We start from the raw sequence: 24,229 nt of genomic DNA on the forward strand, positions 1-24,229 counted from the left end.
TCTTCTTACCTGTCCAACAGCTCACTCTCACTGCATAGGTACAGAACAGGAGTGATCAAGTGCATAGGAACAGGAGTGATCAAAACTAATCTGCCTGAAATAGAGGCACCATGTTCGGGGTAGAGAAATAAGAGGTGTGAGTCATTGTGTGTTAAGTATTGTGCATCCGAATTACCTTTCAAATTAATCCTGGGCCAAGATCCATCAAATACTTAAAGGAGTAGTTCACTATTTTACAACTTGATGTTAAATGGTTCTTCACCCTGAAAGTATCAACATGTCCTTCACAATATTCTATTGATATCACTCATCATCACCAGAGAGATAAAGAGAGGGGGGGGATGAAGAGAAGGAGAGAGAAACAGAAGAGAGAGAACCACAGAGAGAGAAAGAGAGAGAAAAAGAGAAGCAGAGAGAGAGAGAGCTCTAGACTTTGATGTACTATTTGCTCAGGTTAAATATTAGATTAGAGTGAGCTCTGCTGCTTCACTTCAGAGGGATGAGCAGGGCTTCATTGAATTACCCATGCACTGGACCCACAGCCAGGTCTGTACTGTATGTGTACATTTGCGTGTGTCTCTGTGTGCATGTTTGTGTGTGGGTACTGTGGCAGGAATGACAAGTATGCACTGGAAAACAAGCAGCGGCCTCCTTTTCAGCCGGCACCTGGGAAGTAGTTTAGACTCTCAGCACAACTCAGCTAACAGAGTAGAGGGCAAAGTATAAGGGCCTTCTACTATAAACACCATGACAACACAACCTGCTTTCTATACATACACAGCCAGATCATCACAATAGCAATTAGTATATTTTTTCTTAGGTAATTTTTTTTTCAAAATGTGCTTTGCTTTCTTCTGACTGTAGAAAACGATAAACTGTGAATATGAAATACGAACAGTCTGTTTAGTGTTACGCAAATCCAGCACAAACATTGTGAGCTATGTCTGTCAGTAACCTGTAAAACCCCTGTTACAGATTCACAACCTTTGCGCCAACTCTCCCTTGCACAAATCTATAAACAAACGCCTAACTGACTGAGGTAAATGTGTAGGCCCAACTTACTCAAAGGCAACATGCGCGAGACAAGAGAAAGACTCAGACAGTACAACGCTAGCTAGCAGACTTCCTTCCCCTCACAAGATGCTTCTTGTTCTTCTGCATCTTTAAAGACATGACATCGCCTCTCACTGCATATGCCTAGGCTTCTGTGGTTGCGTCCCAAATGGCACCCTCATCCCTATGCAGTGCACTACTTTTGACCAGAGCACTAGACCCTGGTCAAAAGTTTACTATATAGAGAATATGGTGCCATTTGAGATGCAACCGAAGTTTACTCTTCATGGCACTTACATCCCATAGGGCTCCAGTCAAAAGTAGTGCACTCTAAAGGGAATAGGGTGCCATTTGGGATGCACACCCTACCTCAAATCAGATGAGAGTGCAGCAACCAGACTAACACAGCAATCATAAGGGCAGACAGGGGAATTCATAGATCTGACCTTGGGTCAGCTCAGACCAGCTGTTCCTTTTCCACAGATTTACTCCTGTATACAGTTTCATACCAGTTATGTCATATACGCTATTTGTGGTCCTAAGTGAAGCCTGGAAGCCGAGGCTATACGGTAGAAGTGGTGTTGCCTCTTTCTATTGGGAGTTGCTGTCATAAAGACATGCCATATGGGGGTATTTTCAGGGGTGATAGACATGCTTCTAAATATGGTCCCGTTACTATCCCAATATTAGATACACACGGTGGTACACATGGCAGGGTTATGGGTATATGGCTTCTATATTAGAGCAGGGATTCTTTAAGTGGAGGTACTGCAGGGGGTCTGCGGCCAGATCAAAAATATATACAGTATATACTGAACAAAAATATAAATGCAACATGCAACAATTTCAAAGATTTTACTGAGTTACAGTTCATATGAGGAAATCAGTCAATTGAAATAAATAAATTACACCCTAATCTATGGATTTTACATGACTGGGAATACAGATATGCATTTGTTGGTCACAATCTCAGATACCTTTAAAAAAAGGTAGGGCCGTGGATCAGAAAACCAGTCAGTAGCTGGTGTGACCACCATTTGCCTCATGCAGAGCGATATCTCCTTCGCAGAGAGTTGATCAGGCTGTTGGTTGTGGCCTGTGGAATGTTGTCCCACTCCTCTTCAATGGCTGTGCGAAGTTGCTGGATATTGGCGGGAACTGGAACACGCTGTCGTACACGTCAATCCAGAGCATCCCAAACATGCTCAGTGGGTGACAAGTCTGGTGAGTATGCAGGCCTGGAAGAACTGGGACATTTTCAGCTTCCAGGAATTGTGTACAGATCCTTGCGACATGGGGCCTTGCATTATCATGCTGAAACATGAGGTGATGGCGTCTGATGAATTGCACGACAATGGGCCTCAGGATCTCTTCACGGTATCTCTGTGCATTCAAATTGCCATAGATAAAATGCAATTGTTTTTGTTGTCCGTAGTTTATGCCTGACCATACCATAACCCCACCGCCAACACTACACCATACAAGTGGTCTGCGGGTGTGAGGTCGGTTGGACGTACTGCCAAATTCTCTAAAATGACGTTTGAGGCGGCTTATGGTAGAGAAATGAACATTAAATTATCTGGCAACAGCTCTGGTGGACATTCCTGCAGTCAGCATGCCAATTGCACACTCCCTCAAAACTTGAGTCATCTGTGGCATTGTGATGAGGTGTGAATGAAGGAGTCAGGTGCAGGAGGTAAAACACAGAAGTCCAGAGTTTATTCCGTTTACATAAATAAAACTCACCAAGCGTCAATACGAAACTATCAGAAGGGAAATATTCCATCTTGGCAATAACAAATGGAAGACTCGCTCTCACAATGAAACAATCACTCACAAAGACAAGGGGAACAGAGGGAACACTTATACACATACTAATTAGGAGAATGAGCACCAGGTGTGTGTGATTGACAAGACAAGACATGACAAGTGGAGTGATGAGAATGGGATCGGCAGTAGCTAGTAAGCCGGTGACGACGAACGCCGAAACCTGCCCGAACAAGGAGGGGAGGCAGCCTCGGCGGAAGTCATGACAGGCATTGTGTTGTGTGACAAAACTGCACATTTTAGAGTGGCCTTTAATTGTCCCCAGCACAGGGTGCACCTGTGTAATGATCATGCTGTTTAATCAGATGATTGATATGACACACCTGTCAGGTGGATGGATTATCTTGGCAAAGGAGAAATGGTCACTAACAGAGATGTAAACAAATGTGTGCACACAATGACAAAAAATACGCTTTTTGTGCATATACAACATTTCTGGGATATTTTATTTCAGCTCATGAAACATGGGACCAACACTTTACATTGCGTTTATATTTTTGGTCAGTATATACACACTACATGACCAAAGGTATGTGGACACCTGCTAGTCGAACATCTCATCCAAAAAATCATGGGCATTAATATGGAGTTGGTCCCCCCTTTGCTGCTATAACAGCCTCCACTCTTCTGGGAAGGCTTTCCACTAGATGTTGGAACATTGCTGAGGGGACTTGGGACTTGCTTCCATTCAGCCACAAGAGCATTAGTGAGATCGGGCACTGATGTTGGGCGATTAGGCCTGGCTCGCAGTCGGCGTTCCAATTCATCCCAAAGGTGTTCGATGGGGTTGAGGTCAGGGCTCTGTGCGGGCCAGTCAAGTTCTTCCACAACGACCTCAACAAACCATTTCTGTATGGACCTCGCTTTGTGCACGGGGGCATTGTCATGCTGAAACAGGAAAGGGCCTTCGCCAAACTGTTGCCACAAAGTTGGAAGCACAGAATCATCTAGAATGTCATTGTATGCTGTAGCATTAAGATTTCCCTTCACTGGAACTAAGGGGCCTAGCCCAAACCATGAAAAACAGCCCCAGACCATTATTCCTCCTCCACCAAACGTTACAGTTCGCACTATGCATTTGGCAGGTAGCATTCTCCTGGCATCCGCCAAACCCAGATTCTGCCAGATGGTGAAGTGTGATTCATCACTCCAGAGAACGCGTTTCCACTGCTCCAGAGTCCAATGGCGGCAAGCTTTACACCACTCCAGCCAACGCTTGGCATTGCACTGTGTATACACTACCAGTCAAAAGTTTGGACACACCTACTCATTCAAGGGTTTTTCTTTATTTTTACATTGTAAAATAATAGTGAAGTCATCAAAACTATGAAATAACACATATGGAATCGTGTAGTAACCAAAAAAGTGTTAAACAAATCCAAATATATTTTATATTTGAGATTCTTCAAATAGCCACCCTTTGCCTTGATGACAGCTTTGCACACTCTTGGCATTCTCTCAACCAGCTTCATGAGGTAGTCACCTGGAATGCATTTCAAGAAAAGTCTGTCAATGTGCCCTTGAGCAAGGCACTTAACCCTAATTGCTCCTGTAAGTCGCTCTGGATAAGAGCGTCTGCTAAATGGCTAAAAAAAAAAATAACAGGTGTGCCTTCTTAAAAGTTAATTTGTGGAATTTCTTTCCTTCTTAATGCGTTTGAGCCAATCAGTTGTGTTGTGACAAGGTAGGGGGTTATACAGAAGATAGCCCTATTTGGTAAAAGACCAAGTCCATATTATGGCAAGAACAGCTCAAATAAGCAAAGAGAAACAACAGTCCCTCATTACTTTAAGACATGAAGGTCAGTCAATACGGAACAAGTGCAGCCGCAAAAACCATCAAGCGCTATGATGAAACTGGCTCTCATGAGGACCGCCACAGGAATGGAAGACCCAGAGTTACCTCTGCTGCAGAGGATAAGTTCATTAGAGTTACCAGCCTCAGAAACTGCAGCCCAAATAAATGCTTCACAGAGTTCAAGTAACAGACACATCTCAACATCAACTGTTCAGAGGGGACTGTGTGATTCAGGCATTCATGGTCGAATTGCTGCAAATAAACCACTACTAAAGGACATCAATAATAAGAAGAGACTTTGCTTGGGCCAAGAAACACGAGCAATGGACATTAGACCGGCGGAAATGTGTACTTTGGTGTCCAAATTTGAGAATTTTGGTTCCAACTGCCATGGCTTTGGAGACGCGGTGTGGGTGAACTGATGATCTCCTCATGTGTAGTTCCTACCGTAAAGCATGGAGGAGGAGGTGTTATGGTTTGAGGGTGCTTTGCTGGTGACACTGTCTGTGATTTATTTAGAATTCAAGGCACACTTAACCAGCATGGCTACCACAGCATTCTGCAGTGATACACCATCCCATCTGGTTTGGGCTTCCGGCCATGCACTGCCGAAGTCATAGTAAAACTCCATGTATGCTATTTTTATCGAACTCGAGTTGTGTTCTGATTATGAGGAGGTCACTGATGAATTTATTATCGTAAAAGGGGTCCCTGTCCCCAAAAAGTTTGAGAACCCCTACATTACAGCATCTAGCAGAATAGTCCAATCAGGAAATCAGACTACGGAGTAAGATAGTGGTCACGTTTAGCCATTGTACAGCGTACATACGCTCACACCTCTCAAGCCTTGTTCACGTTACCCATAAGTACCCTGTTATGTTGAACCGAATGTCATGCAATTCAATAGGGATGTCCACAACGGAGTGGAAACGCAATGCCCCCTTGCGGTGGGACAAAGACATCCCTGCCGGCCAAACCGTCCCCCAACCCGAACGACGCTGGGCCAATTGTGCACCACCTCATGGGTCTCCCGGTCACGGCCAGCTGCGACACAGCCCGGGATCGAACCTGGGTCTGTAGTGACGCCTCAAGCACTGCGATGCAGTGCCTTAGACCGCTGCTCATCTCGGGAGGCCCCAGCACTTTAGATTTGGTTAAATAAAAAAGTGCTGAAGAGGGACAAAGTACTGATTCACCTCATGACTTGTTTGACAGGATATTAACATTTTCATCCTCGCTAGGGCCATGAGTTTTTCCAGGAGTAAAAAAAACAACATATGACCTGATTAGAAAAAATATGGTCCCAACATTGTATTAACTATTCTGGGCCCTCAGCGTTTCCTGCACCAGTGAGCTCCAGACAGACACAGCTGTATTTGCACAAGGGATAAGAAGTAATTAGGTATTTTATGATATTTCCACTGGAACAGAGCATTACATTTTCCCTTTTATCAAAGGGAGAGAGCTGGAACTATTGTCATTTTTGAATGGATGTTAACAGACTTTGTTTACTTGCTGTTTGAGGTAAAGAAGAAAATACTTTCAGAAGCTTGACAGCTCATTAGTGTTGGTGAGTTAAGACAATCAGAAATACTAGCAGACTTCCCCAAATGGGACCTACTTCTATGCGTAACCAGTTGTGCGTCCTTACTCAACACTGACAGGAGCGCTCCAAAACTAAATACAATGAATAAATTGACAAAAGTTAAAAATGTAATACAATTAAATAACAACACTTGTTTCTCACAAGTGTAGCACTCCGACAATGAGAATGGTAAACGACTGTAGGACTAATAATATTATATTGAATTCATTAACAGAAATTACTGTAATCAAACAAACATTGTAGATCAGAAATTATTGGAATTAACAATAATTAATAAATGTACTACTGGTGATATATAGTATGTAATAGTGAATTGATAGACACTAACAAGCAAAGGGCAAACAATTCACACAATGAATATGAAACAATGAATGCGCATGAATTGGTGGGAGAGAGTGCATTCTGGAGCGAGACGAGCCTTGTGCATGGAAGCCACACTCCCCTTCTTCTTAACTCAACATTTGAAATGATACATTATCTTCACACATACTGTAGGCCTAAGGAATACTCTCACAAACATTGTCAGGTCGAAAGCAGTAGCTATTTATGGAAAACCAATGCAATTTTCAAATATTATCAGATTGCTTGGCGTGCCAAGGCAAATACCCTCACGGCACACGTGCCTTCCGTTGCTGATGCCTGAGTGATGGACTGTGCCATCCCCGCAGCCTCTGCAATGGATTAGTCTACTGAGACAGGCGCGAATCAGACAGGTGTCTCGTGTATGAAAAAAATATATGATTTGTAACTGCTTGACTAAAGAAATCTCAGACGACCAACAGCCTATTGACCAAAAAAATCGCCCAGTCGATTAAATGTGGTCAGCCCAACACCAGATGTATGTGTTTGAACCGATTATTTTAAAATCGCACACAGAAAAGTATAATATAATTTAGTTGCTAACGGCAGCCTGCAGTACCCTGGTTGGCCTTCAACTTGAGGTACTCAATGAGAGGGGGCAGCTCTGAGCTAGCCTGCAACGTCACTTCCTGGAGTAGCTCAAACTGTGCATGTTATGTCTCCATGAGACGCCATCTTCATTTGGCTTTAATGCGCTATGGAGTCTTCACATTGGAATGTATGGAGTCACGTGATCAATGGCTTTGTCCATTCATATACAGTATAAAGTCATTGGTGCCACCTCTAAAATCACCACAGAATGTTACAAATGAAAAAATGTTTTATTTATTTGATCTACTACAAAACAAAAAAATTACTTACATAGTTTGACTTAAATATCTCAACATTCTGAGCTAGTATCGGTGGCGGGAATGGGCTTCCATAGTTTTATGTGGCTGAATGCAGCAAGCAGGCGCAGGGCCGGTTCCAGGCATAAGCCACATAAGAGGCCGCTTAGGGCCCCCGGACGCTAGTGCCCACCCACAATTTTTTAATATATATATATATATATATATATATATATATATATATATATATATATATATATATATATATATATATATAAATGGGTAATTGCAGGAAATTAGCTGTAAAACTGCTAAAAATTATCTCTGACAAATGTCAAAATGAGTAGAATTGCCGAAAGCTTTAAAACTGCAAAATTGTCTCTACTCCCCATCTCCACCATGGGGCCACTAAAATGTTTTACCACGAGGTGGGGGGCCCCAAAAGGCTAGCGCCGGCCCTGGGCAGGCGGCAGCTACTGGACCATTTCAGAATGTAACAGGCTGTTACTGCAATTTCAGGTAAAATAATCAATAAAGCAGGTCTAAAATATTTATATAAATTGCAGCTGTTTCAATAACATTGCTCTGCTATTACCATTTATACTGTAAGAGTGTTGAGCTCAACGAGATAATTATGTTTACACTGCCCTGCTCGAGACGTGATAATTTAGCAAGTTTATTCAACAGCATTGTCTCTCAAGAATTGATAACTCGAGAACCTCTTGAAAATGTCCCTTTGCTATCATCAATGTGAAAACGGTCAAAGAGAGAAAGAGAGCGAGCGAGCGAGAGCCTCTTCACACTTACTATATATATTTTTTTACTTTAAACTGAGTTAATATACCGTCTGCTACACATATTACTCAAATGTAAACTTGCGTACTTGCTACGTCTCAACCGCTACCTCTGGAGGACACTTGCCCTTGAAGCAGGGCAGTTTAAAAATAATTGTCTCATTGAGCCAACACTCCTACAGTATAAATGGTAATAGCAGAGCAATGTTTTTGAAACAGCTGAAATGTATAGACATTTTCCTAATATTTGAGACTTGTTTAATTGAGTTTTTACCTGAAATTGCAGTAATAGGCTGTTACATTCTGAAATTGTCGCAGTAGCTGCCGGCTGTACTGAGCCACGTAAAACTATGGATGTGGCACCACAGGTCCCAGAGTGGTGGGGGAATTGTTTTCCTGGGGCCCAGAGTTTTTCCTGATCTGGTAGTAGGCTAACCTAACCAACTCCGGACCCTAGTTGTAGCGTATGACAGTAATAAATCAGCTGTAAAAAAACTGTTTTATATCGGCCAGATAATTTTTCTAATCAAGTCATATGGTTATTTATTTTTTTACTCCTGGAAAAACTCCTGGCCTTAGGGAGGAAGAAAACATTAAAACCCTTTACACAGACAAAGAGAAAACTGCGATTGGACAAAAACTAACAGGACGTGTAGGCCTTTGTATCTGTAATTAAAAAGATACTCATACAGTATGTCATCACTATTGTGTTGATTAATTAATTCCAGTCAATAATTTTGGATAAAACATTTCTAGGTAGCCTACCCAACCGAAGTTTGAATATAAACCAAATTTTATCACATTCACATTTTCTCAGAACACAAATAAATGGGCCTATTTTAGACTATAAATACATAGCTTAGGCTATAAAAACATGACATTACGTTTCCCTTGGTCCAGATGTGATCAGAGTGCATAGGCTTCTCTAGGCTACCTGCAGCTGTGGTTATTTTCAGTAGGCTACAGTTGATCAGACTGAATCACAGACTAATTGTGCACCTTAACAAATCGAGGCTTTTATTTTGTGGCGGGTATGGGCTTCCATATAAAACAGCTCGTCGCAACTCTGCAGTGAATTCACCCAAGTTTTCTGCCGCAATTTGCTTTTACCACATGTAATGATTTGCATGATATGGATAAAAATGAAGCCTGGTTTGTTGTAATGATGCCGCTAGTTTTTTAAAAGGCTAACATTACTTGATGAAGACATGCTGTTAGCAACTCTGTGATTTTGACTTGAAGCTAAAATGCAACGAGTGTAGCCTACAGACAATAAAATAAACCCTTTAATTGTCTGCACATGCTTGTAAATTGTTGTATTATTCAAGAGTGTAATATCGTTTGGTTGCATTATTCAATAGTAGGCCCGGGATGATACCAGTATCACAATACTCGTTAGTATCGTGGCAATGAAACAAAACACAAAGCAGATTAAATGTATTTAGGAAAACAGCCCTAAGAGTCACATTCATTTATCTTCCAAGCTATAGCTGTCACGATCGTCTACCAAAGAGGACCAAGGCGCAGCGTTGCAGGCAAACATACTCTTTAATTAGAGACACGATCAAAACAACAAACGATACGTGACAGTTCACGGTCTAACATAAACAGACTTGAAACAAGATCCCACAAACGGGAAACAGACAGTTTAAATATGGCTCCCAATCAGAGACAACCAACGACAGCTGACACTCGTTGCCTCTGATTGGGAGCCACTCAGGCCAACATAGAAATACACATACTAAATAAACAAATGAAATGCACACCCTGGCTCAACATACAAGTGTCCCCAGAGCCAGGGCGTGACAGTACCCCCCCCCCTAAAGGCGCGGACTCCGACCGCGCCCACCAAACACCACAGGGGAGGGACCGGGTGGGCACTCCGCTTAGGCGGCGGATCCGGCTCCGGGCCTGATCCCCGCTCCCTCTCCAACCCCCCAAAGTACCCCTGGTCCGGTCTGGCCCCGCTGGCCGGAGCTGGACTGCACACTGGTGGAGCGGATTGCTCTAGCTCCGGCGTGAAGCATCTGACCGGTGCCGGACCAGCCACCGGTGGAACAGGCACGGGCCGTGCCGGACTGACGACGCACACCACTGGCTTGGTGTGGGGAGCAGGAGCGGGCCGCGCCGGGGTGACGAAACGCACCACTGACTTGGTGCGGGGAGCAGGAGCGGGCCTGACCGGGCTGACGAAGCGCACCACTGACTTGGTGCGGGGAGCAGGAACGGGCCGTGCCGGACTGACGGGCGCACCACCGACTTGGTGCGGGGAGCAGGAACGGGCCGTGCCGGACTGACGGGCGCACCACTGACTTGGTGCGGGAGCAGGAACGGACCGAGCTGGGCTGACGAAACGCACCACTGACTTGGTGCGGGGAGCAGGAATGGGCCGGACCGGGCTGACGACGCGCACCACTGACTTGGTGCGGGAGCAGGAACGGGCCGCGCCGGGCTGACTGCAAACGCACCACTGACTTGGTGCGGGGAGCAGGAGCGGGCCGGACCGGGCTGACGGCGCACCACTGACTTGGTGCGGGGAGCAGGAGCGGGCCGGACCGGGCTGACGGGCGCACCACTGACTTGGTGCGGGGAGCAGGGAACGGACCGTGCCGGGCTGACGAGCGCACCACTGACTTGGTGCGAGTGGCAGGAACAGGCCGGACCGTACTGGGAACACACACCACTGGCCCTACGTGGGGATCAGGAACAGGCCGGACCGGACTGGCAACACACGCCAGTACCTCTCGCCGTGCCTCTACATCCTCCTTCCCCCTGGTGACCAGTGACTCCCGTAACCTGGCGGCCTCCTGCTGCCCCGTCGTCCACGGTGTTAGCCCCCCCCTAAAAAATGTATGGGCTTGTCTCTCCCCCGTGCTCATGGCCTCCATCCCTCTTGCCAGACTCTCACTCATCTCCTCCCAGGTCCATCCTCTCTCCTCGTCACGCTGCTTGATCCAGTCGAGGTGGGATCTTCTGTCACGATCATCTACCAAAGAGGACCAAGGCGCAGCGTTGCAGTCAAACATACTCTTTAATTAGAGACACGATCAAAACAACAAACGATACGTGACAGTTCACGGTCTAACATAAACAGACTTGAAACAAGATCCCACAAACACAAATGGGAAACAGACAGTTTAAATATGGCTCCCAATCAGAGACAACCAACGACAGCTGACACTCGTTGCCTCTGATTGGGAGCCACTCAGGCCAACATAGAAATACACATACTAAATAAACAAATGAAATGCACACCCTGGCTCAACATACAAGTGTCCCCAGAGCCAGGGCGTGACAATAGCACACAATATTTTACATACAGCGGGTTTTTAAAGGACCAAAGAGTTTAATCTGCTTTGTGTTTAAATTTTTGCCATGGAAAAAAATATTGCGATACTGGTATCGTCCAGGCCCTATTCTATAGTATAATATGTTTTAGAAGAAAAGTTTGTCAGTAGCTAGGTTGCCATCCAATTGGCAACAGATTTTCATGCGAATATTCTAAAAGCGGCATAAAAACAATATGCACATTTTCCCACAAAATGTATTTCCATTAAATGTACTTGTTGCAGATAAAAGGCTGTGCATGATGACATAATGCACATAAAAATACATTTTGCGGTTAAATTCCCATGTACCTAATAAAAAATACAAGATAAATGGGTTTCCATAGCATTTTCAACTCTACTGATGGTTTCCCACCATTTTCTTTGGCATTATAAACTCCCCTTTTCAGGACCCTGTTTTTCAAAGATAATTCGTAAAAATCGAGATAACTTCACAGATCTTCATTGTAAAGGGTTTAAACACTGTTTCCCATGCTTGTTCAATGAACCATAAACAATTAATGAACATGCACCTGTGGAACAGTCGTTAAGACACTAACAGCTTACAGACGGTAGGCAATTAAGGTCACAGTTATGAAAACTTAGGACACTAAAGAGGCCTTTCTACTGACTCTGAAATACACAAAACGAAAGATGCCCATGGTCCCTGCTCATCTGCATGAATGTGCCTTAGGCATGCTGCAAGGAGGCATGAGGACTGCAGATGTAGCCAGGGCAATACATTTCAATGTCCGTACTGTGAGACACCTACGACAGCGCTACACGTAGACAGAACGGACAGCTGATCGTCCTCCCAGTGGCAGACCACGTGTAACAACACCTGCACAGGATCCGTACATCTGAACATCACACCTGTGGGACAGGTACAGGATGGCAACAACAACTGCCCGAGTTACACCAGGAACGCACAATCCCTCCATCAGTGCTCAGACTGTCCGCAATAGGCTGAGAGGCCGGACTGAGGGCTTGTCGGCCTGTTGTAAGGCTGGTCCTTACCAGACATCACCGGCAACAACGTCGACTATGGGCACAAACTAACCGTCGCTGGATCAGACAGGACTGGCAAAAAGTGCTCTTCACTGACGAGTCGCGGTTTTGTCTCACCAGGGGTGATGGTCGGATTCGCGTTTATCGTCGAAGGAATGAGCGTTACACCGAGGCCTGTACTCTGGAGCGGGATCGATTTGGAGGTGGAGGGTCCGTCATGGTCTGGGGCAGTGTGTCACAGCATCATCGGACTGAGCTTGTTGTCATTGCAGGCAATCTCAACGCTGTGTGTTACAGGGAAGTTACATCCTCCTCCCTCATGTGTTACCCTTCCTGCAGGCTCATCCTGACATGACCCTCCAGCATGACAATGCCACCAGCCATACTGCTCGTTCTGTGCGTGATTTCCTGCAAGAGAGGAATGTCAGCTTTCTGCCATGTCCAGCGAAGAGCCCGGATCTCAATCCCATTGAGCACATCTGGGACCTGTTGGATCGGAGGGTGAGGGCTAGGGCCATTCCCCCCAGAAATGTCCGGGAACTTGCAGGTACCTTGGTGGAAGCAAGAACTGGCAAATCTGGTGCAGTCCATGAGGAGGAGATGCCCTGCAGTACTTGATGCAGCTGGTGGCCACACCAGATACTGACTGTTACTTTTGATTTTGACCCCCCCTTTGTTCAGGGACACATTATTCCATTTATGTTAGTCACATGTCTGTGGAACTTGTTCAGTTTATGTCTCAGAATCTTGTTATGTTCATACAAATATTTACACATGTTAAGTTTGCTGAAAATAAACGCAGTTGACAGTGAGAGGACATTTCTTTTTTTGCTGAGTTTATATTAAGTGTGCCCACTCTGGTATTGGTAAGGGCACTCTAGCCAACAGCGCTATCTGTACGCTGTTGGCTAGCGCGCACGTATAGTCCACATTTTGAGATTATATGGACAAAAGAGCAAGACCATTATTATTTTCTGAAACGCCAGCCAAGCATCAATTATCATGTCACCAGAATAAGACCCTAGATATTTATTGGAAAGGAGAATCAAACTCATCACCGTACACTTTCACCACCCTGTGAAGTTCATCATCATTTATTTCATCTGTAGCTTAACAAACTGCATGCTTTCCCGACGAGTCGTAGTGGGAGAACCACACAACATGTCATCGCGTGACTCCAAGTTGACTTCAATATGATGGTTATTATAGCAATATTTGCGCATAAAAGCATTTCCACCGACATTTCTCGCATAATAGATTTTACCCACACAAAAAGATCGCACCTTGTCTAGCTTATTTTGTTTTGTTGACATTTGGAAAATGTCAGGCCTGTCATGACATTTTTTATCCAACATGTATTTTACTCACATAAAAAATGTGGATGGAAACCTGGTTAGTGTTGAATAGTTTGTGCTTACTGGCTAGTGGCTACGGTGATTTTTACTGTCAATTTGAGCTGTGGACCAAGAATGTCGCGTTGCCAGCCACAATTAAAGGTAAGGCCGTAATGCGAATTTAAAAGTAGAAATGTCTTTCGTCACTCCGCTCCTCTGACTCTCCTTCATATCTCGTAGTGGGGCAACGGCGAGCGAGCAAGAGAGAGAGAGAACATGACACATTACAAAAAAGAGGCTACAAAAACAACAAGCTTTAGACATAGTGCAGCTTGGCCACAGTACAGGGTGGCCCACATCGTGTCCTTTAAAGAACTGAAATACCAGTCCATACGGATGCCAGTGCAGGGTCTTGAGAAGTAAGGAAAGGGGCTTATTTGGCCAATCTTTTAAGAGCATAGGAGCTGTGCTTTTAGAGGGGGGGGGGGGGATTCAGAGGTCACATTGCCAACGAACCCAAGCTGTGTATCAGCCAGATACATTTAGGCCACTCCATCCTATAGCTACTAGTCAGACAGAGCCCTACAGAGAAAGGAATTAGGTTATACAGGCAGGGAGAATATGGTACCACACAGAGGTTTACCATGATTTACTGATCAGATCAATTTAGCTAGGCTAGGGAGACCAGCTAGCACCAGACCACAGGCTTGTCACTCTGACAAATCCTCACACACATCCCCTGATTCTCTCTCCTATGGAGCGAGAAGGATACAGGCAAGGGGAGGTTAGAAAAAGGAGAAGCGGAGAAAAGAGGAAAAGAGCCTTCTAATAACTGTCTTTGCTCATACTGAAAGCGCTTTGTTTAGCACACATAGACAGCTTTTTTCTGTAACCCTGCAATGACACAGGAAATCGAAGTGTTGGTTGGTTGGTTGCACTGCAGGGCCAATCACCTGCATAGCAACTGGCCAGATAGGAAAGACTAAAGACCACAAAGTGAAACAGAGCGGGATTCACCTGACCAAACAGTGAACAAGCTCTGCAGTTAACTGGCAGAGCAAACCTGCGGTGGGCTAGGCATACGCTCCGTTGGCGCTACAGTCTGTCAGAAACATTCAACTAAAACCCTTTGATGCACATGTAAATGACTTGGGCGAATGTGTACGATTATGGTCACCAATTTGACTAGCATAAAATTAATTCTGCTGAATTACACACAGAAAATAATTTTGCATGCAGCTGGTTGGGATTTCATCACTGTTGTTCAACATGATGCATTATCATAACATTCTAATTTTAACCATGGTCCGTCATGTGGGCATGTTCCACCATCGGTTCCATTCTCCCTCTTTTCCAGGCCAAACACATGGCTCTCTCACACACACACACCTCCACACACCATTCTCACACTCGTCCTCACACAAACGTACACACACAGGTCCCCGCGGCCAGCGGGGCGACAGAGCAGAGCAGACTGATATGACCTAGTTTCTATTCAAGCCCAGTCCCTCTCTTTGTTCCTCAGCCGCCTCCTGCTCCACAAAGAGCCTTCACAATTTACCCTATACCTGAATTGAGAAAGAACCCTGAAAAAATACTTTAAAGTACTACTTAAACTTTTACTTCACTACATTCCTAAAGAAAATAATGTACTTTTTACTCCATACATTTTCCCTGACACCCAAAAGTACTCGTTAGATTTTGAATGCTTAGCAGGACAGGACAATGGTCCAATTCACACACAAAGAGAACATTCATTGTCATCCCCACTGCCTCTGATCTGGCCGACTCACTAAACATACACTATATATACACAAAGATATGTGGACACCCCTGCAAATTAGTGGATTCGGCTATTTCAGCCACACCCGTTGCTGACAAGTGTATAAAATCGAACACACAGCCATGCAATCTCCATAGACAAACTTTGGCAGTAGAACGGCCTTACTGAAGAGCTCAGTGACTTTCACGTGGCACCGTCATAGGATGCCACCTTTCCAATAAATCAGGTCGTCAAATTTCTGCCCTGCTAGAGCTGCCCCGGTCAACTGTAAGTGCTGTTATTGTGAAGTGGAAATGTCTAGGAACAATTGGGTACTTTTTCCACTACTGAGTAACATACATGCTGTTGCTGAGGATGACACTCGACTCATGTAGTCCTCTGCTCTAGACCTTGAGGCTCAAAGAGACATTGAGAATAACCTGTTAGTTCAAAGGAAAGTTTAGGCTCCAAAATTATCAGCACTGTTGAAGTTGGCCCCTCGAAACTGACCTTATCAGCAACCACATCCAAAACCTGCCTGATGGACCAGCATGTCTCTCCAGTATATCTCTCTGTGTCTGTCCTACAATCACACTCAATTACAGGACCCTACATTTTACCAGCGACGCTATGAACACCCCATTAAGTCTTTAATGGCCTAACACATACAGAGGAGAAACATAAACTCTCCCAAAAAACACCTCTGTACCAAAGCTTGCTGAACAGAACAGAAACAGATTCCCTAGATCCAAGGGTAATTGTGGGGGTTTTAATAATATTCACCTGCAGCCACTGTTGCTGCTCTTGTCAAATCTAGGAAATGAGGCAAAAAGTATTAAAGGCAATGGGGTGGAATAAAGCCGCATTCTCCACGGGTGCTGATGAATGAAGGCAGCTCCGCAGGAGACAGTGGAGGAGAGACGCTCCATCACTCAACATCTAATCTGACACTATCTGACAGGAGGGAGAGAGAAAGAGATGGGAAGGACACTCATACGCTAATGTCTTCCCGCTAGCCAGGGAAATGGATGAAAAAAAGGATGATGGATAGAGAAAGGGTTGTAATAATCGGTTCCCATTTAAGAACAGCAGCATCATACTATCTCTTACCTGCATGTGTTCAGTAGAGCTGCTGCTCAGGTCATCTCCAGACTCCGAGTCGTTACGGAGCTTCTCTGACCCCTCCCCCGGGGAGTCCCCAGAAGAGGAGAGAGTTCGGTCCGAGTCATGGCTCTGGCTGTGGTTTATATGGTGGTTCTTGGGGGCCCTGGGGGGCGGAGAGTCCGCCCGCATATGCGGTAACGTGGAGTTGTTGCTGTGGTGATCGTTATTGTTGTTGTGTAGGAGCACCAGATCGGCTACGCTGGGGGGCTTGCTGTGCCGCGGCCTTCCCGGGTTCTGGTTGGCATCCTTGGGCAGAGCAGGCGGGGTAACGTGCCCCGAAGAGGGTGAGGGCGTGGAGGTGGGCGATGGACGCCCAAAACTAGACATCTCCTGAGGTGGCCTGTTGTTGAGGTTCTCGTTGGACGCGCTACAGATATCCAGAACTGTAGGCTTTACCCGGATCGTCCCACCCATCCCGCCCGACACGAGGGGCTTCGGTGGGGGCATCAGCGCCCGGCGCACCTCCCTGACGTACTGTGCTGGGACATAGAAGGCTTTCATCCCCTCTTCCTTCCGTACCTGCCACCAGTCCTCGTTGGTCTTCCTGACCAGCATGTAGCACTCCCCCTGCCTGATGGAGATCATCTTATCTTTAGCCTTGTACTCATAGTCGTACTCCACCTCCACCTCGACCGAGGCGAGGATGGGCAGATCAACCCCACTGCCACCAAGCCCCTCACTGTCAGCCATGATGGTGTTGACCACTTCTGACCTCGTTGACTCCTGACCTCTGACCCTTTAACCTCTGACCTTTAGGTGATGTTCAGAATCAGAAAGCTGGGGGGATTGACATCTCTCACTGGGCTCCCCTAGACATCAGGAAGAAGAGAAGGAAAGGTTTCAGTTAGGTTTCAGTTATTATTTTAAGCATTTGACTGCATTATTTGTTGGTCATGTGCGCCTACCACTAAAGATTATTTCTGTTTAAGGTTGAGCGCGATGGTACCTTCTTTCATCACAGGCTAAGGCCTTCATTTCTACCCCCATCCCATTCAGACAAACCTAAAATGACAGTACTTTACAGCCCTCTGTCTGAATGGCAATTACACACAAACAGACACTACTACTCACCACACCAACACTTGCCTTCAAATCCTACTTTATTACAAGTTTCTCTCAGCAGACAACACTAGCATGATGTCACAAGCTATTTCCAGACATGTCAGTAAATGAGGATCATACAGGGGCCAAATTCACTCTTTCATTTTCAAAAACAACTTTAAGTCCACAGGATCAGAAACAGAATATGACTGGATAGGAAATCCACAATGGTAACATGATGATCCAACCTCACAGGAACATAATATTACTCCTATAGGCCTAATGTAAATAATAAATATGCCATAAACCTACAGTATACTACTGGAATCACAGCCTTATTCGGAATATAAAAGGTATTTATTTGGTTTCTCACATGAATTAACATCCCTTACTCTAGTCACACTTTAGTGCATCTAGTGATAGCCAGGTCACTCTCCAGTCTCCCCCTGTTGTTTTGGGACTGGGAACTGGGACCTGGGACTGGGTATTCCTCCAGAGAGGAAGTTCTGTCAGTTATCTACAGTATCTGACATGGATATTCCCCTGACATATCACCTATAAATACCCAGCACCATAAATACAAGGTTCAGGAGCTCCCATGCTGTCACGCTCTGGCTCCGGGACTGTGTTGTTTGAGCCAGGGTGTATTCATTTGGGTGTGTTGGGTATAGGGTGTGTTCATTTGTTGTGTTTGGTTTTGGTTTTGTTTCCGTGTTTGGTCAGTGACTCCCAATCGGAGGTAACGAGTGTCAGCTGTCGGCTCGTTATCTCTGATTGGGAGCCATATTTATACTGTGTGTTTTCACCTTGTGGTTGTGGGTTTTTGTTCCTTTTGGTCAGTGTACCGTGGACTTCATTGAGTCGTCTTTTGTTTGTAGTTCGATAACGTTTATTTAATAAAGTCATGTTTCTTGGACACGCTGCGCCTTGGTCATACTTGGACGACATAGACGATCGTGACACATGCCACAGAGTAGTTTCTCTCCATGACTCCCTCATATTATATTATCATCCGCTGCAGTCTGACATCCTGAAACAGAGGCAGGAAAAAGCAGGTGCTTTTCCGAGGCATGACTGTATGCCTGTATCTATATGACTGATGTCCCTCTCATCTACAGAGATATGAACACACACATTTAGCCACTGCTGAAGAGTGAACACAATAGCCTCCCATCAAGAATATATATCTGGTAGTTACAGTGGTCTGGGAGAAAGTGTGAGTGACAGAGACTAGGCTATACCACAGAGTGGTGAGTGAAAATCTTGACTGGCTGCATCACCGCTTGGTATGGCAACTGCTTGGCATCCGACCGCAAGGCACTACAGAGGGTAGTGCGGACGGCCCAGTACATCACTGGGGCTGAGCTCCCTGCCATCCAGGACCTATATACCAGGCGGTGTGAGGTGAAGGCCCTAAAAATTGTCAAAGACTTCAGCCAACCAAGTCACAGACTGTTCTCTCTGGAACCAACAGAACCCTGAACAGCTTCTACCCCCAAGCCATAAGACTGCTAAATAGTTAGTTAAATAGCTAACCAAATAGCTACCCGGATTATCTGCATTGACCCTTTTTGCACTAAGTTCTTTGACTCATCACATACGCTGCTGCTACTGTTTACTATCTGTCACCTTATTCCTAGTTATATGTACATATCTACCTCAATTACCTCATACCTCTGCACATCGACTTGATACTGGTACCCCTTGTATCTAGCCAAGTTATCGATTATTACATGTTTTACTTTTCTATTATTTATCCATGTTCTTTCTCTCTGCACTGTTAGGAAGGGCCCAAAAGTAAGCATTTACTGTTAGTCCACACCTGTTGTTTACGCAGCATGTGATGAATAACATTTGATTTGAGTATTTGATTTGATTGCCCTCTCTCTCATACTGCCTACGTATAATAGGGAATTATTCATGCTTACCTTGATGTTCAGTTCACCTGTATGCTATGCACCAACAAGATCTAACGCATCTGCTTATTGTGATGCACTCTTCATCCACAGCTAAACACACACTAAATGGATTGCTGAGGATCGCTATGTAGAACAATATTTAGAAAGAAAAACTAATTACACATACTGCGTGACCTGTCATAAGGTCTGAGGATGAGGGATGGATTACCATTATGTAAGGAGCATGAACTATGGTTTTATCATCTGTGCTTTGTTGGCCACATGAGCATTAAAATACCGTGAGATTCTACATGCCTTTGTCCCATTGCTTTGTCCCAGTGTGGTTCTATTCCAAACAGATGTCACCAAGACTGTTCACGAGGCAACAACACATGTGCATAGTTGTTGTTCAATTTTACTTGTTTAAATTCCTGCGTGGATGAGGATAACATTTTGTTTGTGATCAGTATGGGTGCAAAGAAATCCTTCCTTCAACAAATTTCCAAGGGAAACACGGTCATGGCTAGATGGGATCCAGCTTTTGTCAAATTGACGTCAAAAGTTGATTTTTTTGTGTGCATTTTAGCTAAACCTAACTCTTTTCCTAACCTTAACCTAATTATTCTAACCTGTTAAGTTAATTCTCCTAAACCTGACAAAAGCTGTATCCTTCTAGACAAAACCGGCGTGGGGGCAGGGTCCCTCCGCCAAAGGAGTTCCAAGACTCCTGAAATACAACAATGGAGTTTAATCCATATTCAGTTTCAACAAAAGACCCAGACTAGACAGAAACGCTCATTCCCGAACCACGAAAGTCTGGGTGGAGGTGCAGACTGAGCTGAGGAAAAATTATCCCTTGATGAAACATTTGGACACAGATGTAATATCACACTATTATAGGCTACCTGTTAGGAATCATTTGCATAACAATTATCTATGCTAAGAAACCAATCTGTAGTAAATAAATGCAGCCAATAGGTCTATCAGGTGAAAACCAAAGGATAGACAACCAAAACAATATCAGCACCTTCCTATGCCATGAGTGCGTTGTAGTTTAAATATCAAATAGAATTAGCTACGTTTATAGAAACAGTTAAGTTACTACACCATAACAACACAGGTTCAAATGCACTCTTCTGTCAAGGAATTCAAGGTCGAAGAACCAAAAGTAGCCAGTTGTTTCGAAACAATGTATTGCAACAAAGTAACTTTGGAAGTAGCCAATAGCTAGTATCCGCGGTTTTGCGATTAAGAATAATGGATAGCCCAACAAATGATATGTAGCCTACACACCTTGTGAATGGTATCTTCTTTATCTCCAAAGAATAAGCTAGTCAACGGCGGTTGTTTTCAGCGGAACTTTTCCTCCAGATATTTCAGTGTTCTAAACTGCTCAAATATAGTAGGCTATGCGACTCGAGTAGGCTCGCAGTGTATTCAATATTCAACCATACCATCCCCACCATCCCCTGCCTCGTTTCCACCCCGCCGTGGTGCTATCGCTTGTGAGCGCTGCGTTGGTCTATTCTTCTCCTACCCCGCCTGTCTGTCTGTCTGTCTGTGACGTATGATGGATGGTACCCCTGGCTTGCCTTCTCGTGGTCAATAGCCTCACCGTTCTCAGTTGCAGTGCTGCACCAGTGGCAAAAGGCAACCACTGGATTTCTTTGAAAGCTATTCAATCACTTCTCTTAATTGTGCAAATAGGTTATTTGTTCCAAATAGCAGTTTAATTTGTAACCAATGTGGTTTCTTGGTTTAGCCTATAGGCTACTATATCCCATGTGTAAAGTGATGGGGTTGATATGGGTTTCTAAATTGTATTGGCAAATAAAATTGTCTGGTGATCTTCAAGACTGAGCCCCATAAAGAGTTCATATTAATGAATAATTTACCATCTCGGTTTCTTCCGTCACCAACCATCTGTTACCATCTCAAGCCAAATCTGTGACAGACATTTCAAGAATGTTCCTCAATTACCTAAAGATTGAATAATAGATTATGGGAGATTTAGGATTTGCCAAATTATCCTCACCAGAAGTAAAATGCCTTTCTTTCTTAATCCTGGTACAGCTGACTGAGTAAAAAGATTACTGAAAACATATCACCAAAATGTACAATAGTTTGCCTTTCACTCATCAGATACCGTTATTCGACAGCGTGAGTGACAGTACCAAAGCGTGCTCTGCTGGTGTGAATGGGCCAGTGCAGCCATCAGCCCATTGAATTGAGGTAACCTACTTGTAGGGCTGGGCAATCATTGCCATTGAATAAGCAAACTTTTTTTAGTTTTTTTTTTACTAAACTCTAAACGTCCTCTCACTGTCGACTGCGTTTATTTTCAGCAAACTTAACATGTGTAAATATTTGTATGAACATAACAAGATTCAACAACTGAGACATAAACTGAACAAGTTCCACAGACATGTGACTAACAGAAATTGAATAATGTGTCCCTGAACAAAGGGGGGGACAAAAGTAACAGTCAGTATCTGGTGTGGCCACCAGCTGCATTAAGTACTGCAGTGCATCTACTCCTCATGGACTGCACCAGATTTGCCAGTTCTTGCTGTGAGATGTTACCCCACTCTTCCACCAAGGCACCTGCAAGTTCCCGGACATTTCTGGGGGGAATTACATTTTAGTCATTTAGCAGACGCTCTTATCCAGAGCGACTTACAGTTAGTGAGTGCATACATTTTCATACTGGCCCCCCGTGGGAAACGAACCCACAACCCTGGCGTTGCAAGCGTGGCCCTAGCCCTCACCCTCCGATCCAACAGGTCCCAGACGTGCTCAATGGGATTGAGATCCGGGCTCTTTGCTGGCCATGGCAGAACACTGACATTCCTGTCTTGCAGGAAATCACGCACAGAACAAGCAGTATGGCTGGTGGCATTGTCATGCTGGAGGGTCATGTCAGGATGAGCCTGCAGGAAGGGTACCACGAGGGAGGAGGATGTCTTCCCTGTAACGCACAGCGTTGAGATTGCCTGCAATGACAACAAGCTCAGTCCGATGACCATGACGGACCCTCCACCTCCAAATCGATCCCGCGCCAGAGTACAGGCCTCGGTGTAACGCTCATTCCTTCGAAAATAAATGCAAATCCGACCATCACCCCTGGCGAGACAAAACCGCAACTCGTCAGTGAAGAGCACTTTTTGCCAATCCTGTCTGGTCCAGCGACGGTGGGCTTGTGCCCGTTGTTGCCGGTGATGTCTGGTGAGGACCTGCCTTACAACAGGCCTACAAGTCCTCAGTCCAGCCTCTCTCAGCCTATTGCGGAGTCTGAGCACTGATGGAGGGATTGTGCATTCCTGGTGTAACTCGGGCAGTTGTTGTTGCCATCCTGTATCTGTCCCACAGGTGTGATGTTCAGATGTACGGATCCTGTGCAGGTGTTGTTACACGTGGTCTGCCACTGGGAGGACGATCAGCTGTCCGTCCTGTCTCCCTGTAGCGCTGTCTTAGGCGTCTCACAATACGGACATTGAAATGTATTGCCCTGGCCACATCTGCAGTCCTCATGCCTCCTTGCAGCATGCCTAAGGCACGTTCACGCAGATGAGCAGGGACCCTGGGCATCTTTCGTTTTGTGTTTTTCAGAGTCAGTAGAAAGGCCTCTTTAGTGTCCTAAGTTTTCATAACTGTGACCTTAATTGCCTACCGTCTGTAAGCTGTTAGTGTCTTAACGACTGTTCCACAGGTGCATGTTCATTAATTGTTTATGGTTCATTGAACAAGCATGGGAAACAGTGTTTAAACCCTTTACAATTAAGATCTGTGAAGTTATTTTGATTTTTACAAATGATCTTTGAAAGACAAGGTCCTGCAATAGGGACTTTTCTTTTTTTGCTGAGTTTACATGTACAGTGAGGGAAAAAAGTATTTGATCCCCTGCTGATTTTGTACGTTTGCCCACTGACAAAGAAATGATCAGTCTATAATTTTAATGGTAGGTTTATTTGAACAGTGAGAGACAGAATAACAACAAAAAAATCCAGAAAAACACATGTCAAAAATTTTAAATTGATTTGCATTTTAATGAGGGAAATAAGTATTTGACCTCCTCTCAATCAGAAAGATGTCTGGCTCCCAGGTGTCTTTTATACAGGTAACGAGCTGTGATTAGGAGCACACTCTTAAAGGGAGTGCTCCTAATCTCAGCTTGTTACCTGTATAAAAGACACCTGTCCACAGAAGCAATCAATCAATCAGATTCCAAACTCTCCGCCATGGCCAAGACCAAAGAGCTCTCCAATGATGTCAGGGACAAGATTTTAGACCTACACAAGGCTGGAATGGGCTACAAGACCATCGCCAAGCAGCTTGGTGAGAAGGTGACAACAGTTGGTGCGATTATTCGCAAGTGGAAGAAACACAAAATAACTGTCAATCTCCCTCGGCCTGGGGCTCCATGCAAGATCTC

The 24,229-nt window shown here is 44.8% G+C and overlaps 1 protein-coding gene across 3 annotated transcripts in view; it reads right to left on the bottom strand.

Annotated features, from left to right (window-relative positions):
- LOC121569810 (rho GTPase-activating protein 12) overlaps positions 1-21,319 on the bottom strand; it is a 101,536-nt gene extending 80,217 nt beyond the window's left edge. For all 3 annotated transcript variants that reach the window (XM_041881022.2, XM_041881023.2, XM_041881021.2), the window contains exons 1-2: positions 21,091-21,319; positions 16,805-17,667 (exon numbers count right to left, since the gene is read on the bottom strand). In XM_041881022.2, the coding sequence (XP_041736956.2) occupies positions 16,805-17,548 (744 nt within the window). In that variant the 5' untranslated portion in view covers positions 17,549-17,667; positions 21,091-21,319. The remainder of the gene's footprint in view (positions 1-16,804; positions 17,668-21,090) is intronic.
- Between the last annotated feature and the right edge of the window lie 2,910 nt (positions 21,320-24,229).

This window comes from Coregonus clupeaformis, chromosome 7 (genome assembly GCF_020615455.1).
Source record: "Coregonus clupeaformis isolate EN_2021a chromosome 7, ASM2061545v1, whole genome shotgun sequence".
NCBI classification, from domain to species: Eukaryota; Metazoa; Chordata; class Actinopteri; order Salmoniformes; family Salmonidae; genus Coregonus; species Coregonus clupeaformis.